The following is a 9305-nucleotide window of genomic DNA, read 5'->3' on the forward strand; positions in this document are numbered from 1 at the left end:
CATCGCGTTTAAGCAGTTGATGTTCTCATCTCATGCATCTGTGCGCGCCATAATCTCCAATACCTCGATAATATGATTAGAAAAGGTTAGAAGTAGGAGAAAATTAGAAGAAATGGATGAAAAATGACTTCAAATCACCTTGTAAACGAGTTCTATATATATGCGCCCTTCTTACTAGTGTAAACTAAATAACACCGTGTATATCTTATTTATACTATAAACAAGACAAGCATAATGCACACGTGTGCAAATATCATACATGCACGCCGTATCATGTCTTATCTCATTTACTGTTTACACTATAAACGAGATAAGTGATAGATTGTAAATCAATAAAAATGCTACAAATTATATATTTTTGTAAATAATTTTTTTATTTATTTAAGAAAAATCCCAGGTTAGAGTTGGATTTTATAATTGAATATTGCAATACATGTGAAACAACTTTTTTTTTCGCAAAATAAATCCTCAGCTTCCATTAAATAGCTAAATCCTTCATGCAAGTACAAAAACGAAGCAATCGAAGCTTTTCTTCCTTTTGCTTCTATATATAATAAGTATATACGCAAACTATTAACTCAGGAATAGTTTTACCGTAAATACATACGCTGATGCCCATCATCAGGGATCATGCCACACTACAGTAATAGTTAAAGACCTAAAAACATGTTGCCAAAAGATGAGATACAAAGTTTATCAACCCTTTACTTCAAAATTACAGAAATATAGCTAAGTCTGGCCATCAGTCCAAAGTATATTAATTCAGGATTCCAATATCAAGCAGCTGGAACCTTCTTTCCATCCTCTATGAAGTAAATTGCACTTTCTGGGACCTGCAAGAGAAAGATAGGTTTTCCATTATAAAGAAGTTCCAAAAGATTGGGATAAAGGAAACTCAGTTATCAAGAATCGGTGACAGTACAAATCCTGTACCGAAAACAAAAGTTATCAACTGCAAAAGACAACCCACTTGATCAAAACTTTCGGTTTTAGTTATAGATCCATATTTTCCAGCATATTGTACCATTACTTCACATTTGTTATCTTGTCATAATTTCATGAGGACTGCAAGAAGTTAGTGAACTCCCAATTTACCTATTTAAGACAAAGGGAAGGAAATAGAATGACATCCCCTGTAATTTCTACAGTTATGCATAATTATATTTGCTTTAGAAAAGTTATATGATCACTTCATTTTTCTCACAAGTTGGTTTGTGAAGGAGCAGAGGACGGGTGGTGGTAGAGGCAGTGGCGGTGACGGTTACGACTTGTAGAGGGGGCGGTGTTGCTACTGCTGAGTTTGGGAAGAGAGAAGGAAGGTCTGCGAGAGAGAAGGGGAGGATCATAGGAAGGGTAGGGTTTGGAGGCAAATAAAACAAGTTGACTAACTGTGGACTGTTCGATAGGGGTAAAATTGAAACTTGTTTTAATCGATAGGGACAAAATTGGATTAAATTAACGTCGGGTAGTTTTGAAACTTTTTGAAAACATTCAGGACAAAAAGTATTCTTTACCTAATAAAAAAAAGTGAAACACTTTTTTGGGGAAGACCATTGTATTTGCTAACTAGTTATGCATCAACATTACACAGGATTGTTAATACTAATAAATCCATTGGTCCAATTTATCAAGATAATTAGGTGACTAAAAGAAAATAAACAACTGTTACAAGTTATAATAAAAGAAACAAGTAAAATGTCTTTGCTCCATTCAAAAGTTGTACCCTTTGTAAATGAAGTGTTCATAAATCACATAGGTTGGCATACAACACATTAACACTTTGAGACAAACTTTCTTTACTATGCATTCCTATAGTGACATTAAAACATCCAATAGCAAGCACCCTCTCTTCACAAATTAATGACAATTTGATAACAGACACTATGACTAAATCATGATAACAGTAAATTTTAAATCGATTTGAAAAATAAGAAATGTTTCTTTTTTTAGTAAAAGCATAACCTTACTTATGATAAAGTAGAAACTAGAATCATCTTTAGGTAGCCTAACCAATAAAAACCGGACCCTGCTTGAGCAAGATACTTGTGCTACGCTTTATATTTCAACATACTAAATCAGAACTAAATAGCAAACTGGAAATCAAAGTCACTTACATCAGGCCATGTATCTGTAATGAACTCCACAATGTCATAAGATATATCCCCTTGAACATCAATTTGGTCTTTCTCAGTTGGACCCTGACACCAATCAATCCACAGTAGTATAAGATATCAATTACATCTATTAAACAACTATGACCACCACCTAAAAGCTAATAGTTATTCACCTTTACAACAGAGGCTCCTGTAGCAAACTTTTTACCAAGTTTCTTTGAAGCATCACTGAGCTTGACACCTGGGATGCAATAAAATAGAATGACTTAAATATTAATAGCATCTGTTAATGAGTGTCTTGTGATAATGAAGTTATAGCTTACCAAAAAGTTCTAGTCCTTTCACAGTCGTGATACATTTTCGTTTGTTACGAATGACTTTCTCAATAACAACCTCTTGCTTCTCCTGTAAAAAAATGCAAGTTAAGAACATATCAAATGATTGGAATGATGGCATTTAGTATAAATGATGGTGATGATTGATGAGAATCTTTTATTTGAGAGCAGCAAAAAAATTCCAAGACATGCCTTTTTCTTTATCTTCCCACCAGGAAGACGCTTGACCTCTTCTTGCTTTGGTGCTAAATCATAACAATATAACATCAGCAGGACTTCAAAATGCTTTGGCTATAACCAATTCAGAAGCAGTACAAGAACAACATCCAATTTATCAAACTCGTGAAATAACAAAACTGAAATGAATAAATGATGGTAAACAAAGCAAAATATTCAATTCACTGACATGTCAGGTCTGAAACTTCTAGAATGTTGACTTTTATGAATTGCATTTCATAAGAAGAAAACTACCAGGAAAAAATACAAAAAGAAGGGTGGGGTGGGGAGGGGGCCTTAATTCCATGTACACTTTTGTTCTTCATTTGAAAAAAGAAAATGAAATGGAATTCCGTGACATAATAATACTCATATCTAGACAAATGTACACAATGAAAATATGAGTGTTGTTCCAATCAAAACAATACCCAAAATAAGTGAAAAGAAACACAAGTAACCATTGCATTTGCTTGCTAGAACTAATAACCATTTTCTGAAATAAAATCACCGCAAAATTCACCAATCACAACTCCAATCTTCAACATCAAATAGCAATGCAGCAAAATAGATATATAAATAAATGAGCGAAGGGGAAAAGAAAAAACAAAAAAGAAGAAAACCTGAGGTAGCAGCTCCATCACTAGACCCCGAAGATATACCGGTAACTTGAAGCTTATCAGCAACTTTATCAGCATCCCTTTCATTCGTTTCTGCGCCGTCAAAATTAAAATGAACAAACAAATTCGAAGGAGTTAGGTTTCAAATTCAAAATAAATAAATTCACAGTGAATATTTTGGGAAATTTGAATTGTAACTGCTGTTCAGGAAAAAATAAAATAAAAATTTAAAAATTGGAAAGATTGATTACCTTTGAGAAGATCGGGATATAGGTCAGGGAAGTTTTGGATCAACCAGGGTTTGCATTTTTCGAAATCGGGTCCGAATTCGCAGTATTCGGGTGGCATAGAGCACACGGGGCAGTACACTACCCGAACCGGTTGGGGTTTGTCTGCCATTGTTGATTGTGTTGTGTGGAGCAACGAAACCAGAAACCCTTTTTATGTGGTTCGCGTGATTGTACTGCGCAGAGTTCAGGGAGGAAAGAAAAGAAGAGGAGGAGCAATAGGGACTGAGTGAGGAAGAGGAATGAAACGGTGCGTTACGGTGACGCAGCTCTTCGAAAAGGCAATGCCTGATCAAATCTCAATACTCTAGAACCGCAAGGGCTTTTTGCTAACTGTAATAAGCAGACGTCGTCGTTTCGAGAACCCACAGGCCACAGGCCACAGCCAAACAAACTGTCTAACCATTGGGTTCCAAGAAGAGGAGTAAAAAGTAAAAACTCAACTTAGTCTTTGTCTATTTTTTACCAAAGACAGAGTATTTTTTTTTATACTTTGGTTAACTTTTTTTATTTTAGAATAATATAATTTTTTTAAAAAGAATCTGTTAAATAATAAAAAATAATTTTATAAAATTTTTATTTGTAATTTATAGAAATTTTAAATTTTTATAAATTATTAATAAATTTATTTTTTTAAAATTTTTTTAACCGGTGGTACTTAAGTAAAGAAAAACTATTGTTAAAAATAATGTCACAAAAAAAAAGTAATTGCAGTACTGTTAAACAAAAAATATTATTATTTAAAAAAAGTTATTTTAAGTAAATAAATACAAGATATTATTATTAATTTATGAAGTCAGTTTCAATATATTAAAAAAAGGTTCTAATTGACACTATCAAAAGAAGCAGTTTTTATTCATAATTTAAATTAGGCCTAAATTATAGGACATGTTATGTGTGAGAGCAGCTATCAACATATAGCATCAAAGTAGAGTGCAAAACGGTCGTCAAGGAAATTAGAGCAGAAATAGTTAATTCAAGTTTAGGAAAAAACTAGCAAACATATTATAGAAATAACTATCAATTAGGCATTAGATTAGTCTATAAATGGAGTTTTAAGCAAACATTACAGGGAGTTCAGTTCTTTTAAAAAACACTTAGAAATTCAAAACGCTCTCATCTCCTTAGTATCACAGAATAAAAATTAAAAATCTTAAGTAATTCCTCTAAACTAAAATATTTTTAATTTGCTTCTTTCCAATTTTTATTAATAAAATTTCTTTATTTTTACGTTTAGCTTTCCTTCTTCATCCTTTCTTTACTTTTTTATTTCTTTTAATTCTACAATTTACTTTGCCTCGGTCACTTTATATTTCTTTATTTATTTTCTAATTTCATTCCTTTTAATTTCTATTGACGTTACAATTACGACATTGAGATACCCACCTTTTCTTTTAAACATCAACAAAATTTGAGTAAAACAAGTATGAAGATCTTTTAAAGGAAAAAATAGCATCGAACAAGAAATGAAATAAGATAACATTAATGTTGATGATATTTGTATTAGTAATGATGACAATAGAGGAGATAAGAATGGTAATAAAGTATGATTACATAATAGAAATAATAGAAGTAGAAGTGATAATTACGAGAATAAAAAAGGTGGTGGTAGTAATGGTCATAGTTGGTTATATTGTTGAAAAGAATTTTATGGGGATTTAAAATCCTCACAAATTATAAACAAAATTCTCACAAAACCAATTTTTGTTACTTTTTAACGGATATTTTTACAGAGAAGTCGTATTATCCTAAAATGAAAAGGTTGAAGACTGAAGTCTCATTGTTTTTAGACAAGGGGCGCCTTGTCCTTCGTAAAAATGAACAAAGGTTGAGTTGGGTCTTTACTCTTCCAAAAATCAAACTAGTCATCACTATTGAATTGGAGGTTTACAGGTTAACCAATTAATTGAAATAACTGAAAAAAAATAATAATTTTAATGCATTGTTAGTATAAAATTATTTTTATGTGCATTCAATTATACATCGTCACATCAATAAAAATAACTATCTTTAATATTAAAAATTCTTGAAAATTAGTAATTTTTAGTAATTTCGGTCAGTATTTGACCAACACAAATACCAAAATGATCTTCAATAATTAAATTTTTACTAATTCATATATACAAACTTTGGTAAATATGGGTACAAATATTATTGACTCATGTAAAAACTCTAGTAAATATATAAGTACAAATTATATATTTTTTGTGTGCAAATTTTTGTAAATGTGAGTGTAAATTATTGCTGGCCTAAAATAATAATATTTACTAGTCATATAGTATTACTGTTTTTGTATAAACTGCGTAGAAGGTCATCTAAACTAATAGATATAATTGAATGACTATGTAAAATATTTTACATTATCAGTGTATCAAAATTAAACTCAAAAATAAATATATATTATATTTAATATATATTATAAAATAAAAAAGAAATAAAAATAAAAAAATTATTCTTACTCAAGTGGAAGTCTCAGTAAGAAATTTATTGGAATTGAGAATCAAAGAAAGAGTATTAAAATAGGTACAATGACAATTTTAAGAATCGACAAGGGTGGTTCTTACTAGTTAAAAGAATCTTAAATATGAATAATATCAAAATGTCTTAGTGTAGAAATTAGAGTCGCATCTCCAAGTACTCAATCTACCCTACCTGGTTGAGTTAATAATTACCCAATCCAGAGCGAGACATGTTATGATTGGAGCAATTTTTTATTCGAGGAGGGTTAGGATTAGGGTCAAGCTCTAGAGTACTTCTAAACCCTAAATAATTAGTTAATAAATTAATTATTATTTAAGAAAATTAAGAAATTAAATTTTATAGTTTTGAGAAATAGAAATATTAAAAATAAAAATTATGGCATTAATTTAAAAAATTTTGGCCTAAAGTTGAGCCAATAGACTAAATCGGTTGAATCGAGCCCATATTGAGGCCAAGTCCAACCTATATATCATCACCCTCACCCTTTGTTTCAGCAATAAAGATTCTAAAGAGAGAGAGAGAGTGCAAAATGGTGAGAATGAGGAGGAAGAAAACCCTCATGTACCACTATTCACTCCTCACTTGTTTAGCTCATAACTTTCAATTCGGAGCTCTGATTGATGAACTGTTTGTGATTACGCGTTCGTCTCATCCTCTTCAATTCTATTTAAATAAAGTGGTGAGTACCTCTGAATCTCGCACCCAGTTTTCTGTGCCCTTCTTTCCACGAATTTGGTTTGAGTTTTGAGTGAATTTGATGATTTTGGTGGTTTAGGTACAATTTAACATTAGATAATTGTTGAATTTTTCTCTAATCATCAATGGATAAGATAAGGAAACTCTAAACCCTTGTAGTTTGTCCAATTTTGTGTGTCCTAGTACTAATCTTGAGGAATTATATGAATTAGATTGATATTGTATTGAATTGGAGTTGAATTATCAAATTGGAGCTCTTGGAATAAACTTTGGTGGCTGGAATCATTGGGTTTGACATAGAGTCTTGGAAGTTTGAAATGTGACATTTTGAGTTTAGGGAGAAATTGGTCAAGGTATGGTTTTGGTTTCTCATAGTTAATGTATAATGTCATGTGAAAACTTAGACTAGTTGACCATAGGATTGGTTGAATTATATGAATGATTGAAGAATCAGTGATTTTGTTGGAAATTGCTAAATGGATTGGTTAGTTGGATAGAGTATATATATAGTGTGTGTGTGTATATAATGTGAAATGTTGATGAATAATATTGGATTTGGTAAGGTATCATGAAAGAAATTATGGAATAGATTTAAGGACTTGTAGGTTGATATGTGGTAGCATGAATGGAAAGTGTATGAAATATGGCATGGATATGTTGGTGTTGTTTTGGTTGTGGAATAAATGAATTTGGGTCGAGGTTTTGGAAAGAATGAGGTTTTGAACTTTTTAGTAAAAACTTGATTTTTGACCAACTACGACGGGCCATAATTTAGTTTTCGGACCCCCAAATTTTGTCAAACTTGTTTCAAATAAAAATTAGGTTCGTGAAGTTTATACCGTTTGAAGAATGGACTAAAAAATGATTTTTAACAAAAAAGTTATGCGCGTTCAAAGTTTGGTACAAAAATCTAATTTCTGAGACCTAGTAGCCTTTTGAGGAAAAGGGGTGCATGCGTATGCGATATGCAACGCGAGGATTCTTATTGTTTTATAATCTCTCGTACGGGGACATGTTTGAAAAATCCTCTAACTTTCTAAACCTCTATATCTACTGCTTAAGTTCCGATAGCTAGTGCTTAAGATTTAGGATGAGCAAGAGTATATTGGGTTAAAATAAAATAGGTAGTTTATATTCTTTAATTAGAGCCAGAGACTTAGAATTACAAAGTACTTTGGGTAGGTTAACTAGAGTGACTTAGTGAAGTATTTTGATGTTAATTAAAAAGGGGATGATGGGGGTGTAATGGAGATAAGTCTGAAGAACTATATGTTAATTATAAATATAATATCGGGCGTAATTTGATTGTAAATATGACTATTTTAATCTCCAGCACTCTTTCTCAAAAGTGCAACCCCAATGAGATGGTGGAAGGTGAGGATCTCCTTCTTTATTTCTCTTGGTATTTTAAAATCGCCTCCAGCGAGATGGTAGGAGGTTAGGATTCCCTCCTTTGTTCTTCCTAGACATATCAGAACGTACCTCTTGGGTAGACGTAAGGGTTGTGGTACGTCCCACTTGCTCCAAGTTAGTTAGTTGAGGCTCTCCGGGTATATGCAATGGTGTGGTTCGTCCTACTTGCTCTATGATAAGATGGTTGAGCTTCCTGGGTAGATGCAAGGATTGTGGTACGCTGATGAGTCCATAATTGATGATATATTTTAGCTTGATTTGAATGGGTTTTATCACATAACTCACACTTAAGTACCAAAATAGCATACTTTTGTGTTTGATCCCTAAATTGAACCTAAATATGAAAACATGCATTTTTGTGCTTAAATTAGTGAATTTAATTACACTTTTATGCCATTCGATGCCATGACATGTTTGTTGAGTGATTTTAGGTCCTAGAGACAAGTTTGGCAAGGCAAAAGTGGAAGAAATCATGTACAAAGGCAGAACATATGAAGAAAATAAGGAGGAAGCACACACTGAAGTGTGCGTACACTACAAAGAGAACGGAGATTAGCGGCAGTTTTTTATCGATTTGCGGCGGTTTTAAACCGCCGCTAAATAGAACACCAGCGGTTGAAGAACCGCAAGCTATAAGTGTGCGGAGAGTTAATTTTGCGGCGATTTTTAACAACCGTTGGTATAACCGCCGCTATTTGAAAACAGATTTAAAAAAAATTTTGGCGGCTAACAACCGCCGCGATTCAGCAGTCATTTTTTTTAAAAAATTAGCAGAGGTTTATAACCCCCACAATCTTCACTGTTATATAAAAAAAATTGTTTCCCCACAAAGCTACCTAATTTTTTCTACAATTAGCCAGAAAAAAAAACTCCGAGTAATAAGTTAACTTGCACTAAATCATGTCATGCAAAGTGAAAAAGGAATGTGAAGTAACAAGTCAACTAGAATTGCATAGTTTATAAGTCCCATTATGCAAGACTAATACTCAATCACTGCCAAATTATTCCAATCCCCGTAAATTACTGCATAATAAGTTAGCAGAGAATAATACTATAAAATTGATGATTATCTCATTAGAATACTAAGTGAAAATCTGCTATTTCACTTGTATGTCATATTTCTGATAGGCTTCGTTTCTTTTTGCC

The 9305-nt window shown here is 32.2% G+C and overlaps 1 protein-coding gene across 1 annotated transcript; it reads right to left on the reverse strand.

Moving 5' to 3' along the window:
• Window positions 1-355: 355 nt before the first annotated feature.
• On the reverse strand, window positions 356-3965 carry LOC112790352 (translation machinery-associated protein 22). Its single transcript, XM_025832702.3, has 7 exons — window positions 3534-3965; window positions 3286-3375; window positions 2642-2694; window positions 2438-2519; window positions 2288-2355; window positions 2115-2198; window positions 356-833 (listed from the first exon to the last, which is right to left on the reverse strand). Exons 1-7 carry the CDS (start codon window positions 3679-3681, stop codon window positions 777-779), a joined length of 582 nt encoding a protein of 193 aa, XP_025688487.1. The 5' UTR covers window positions 3682-3965; the 3' UTR covers window positions 356-776.
• Window positions 3966-9305: the final 5340 nt, after the last annotated feature.

Source organism: Arachis hypogaea, chromosome 3, assembly GCF_003086295.3.
Source record: "Arachis hypogaea cultivar Tifrunner chromosome 3, arahy.Tifrunner.gnm2.J5K5, whole genome shotgun sequence".
In the NCBI taxonomy this organism is placed as follows: Eukaryota; Viridiplantae; Streptophyta; class Magnoliopsida; order Fabales; family Fabaceae; genus Arachis; species Arachis hypogaea.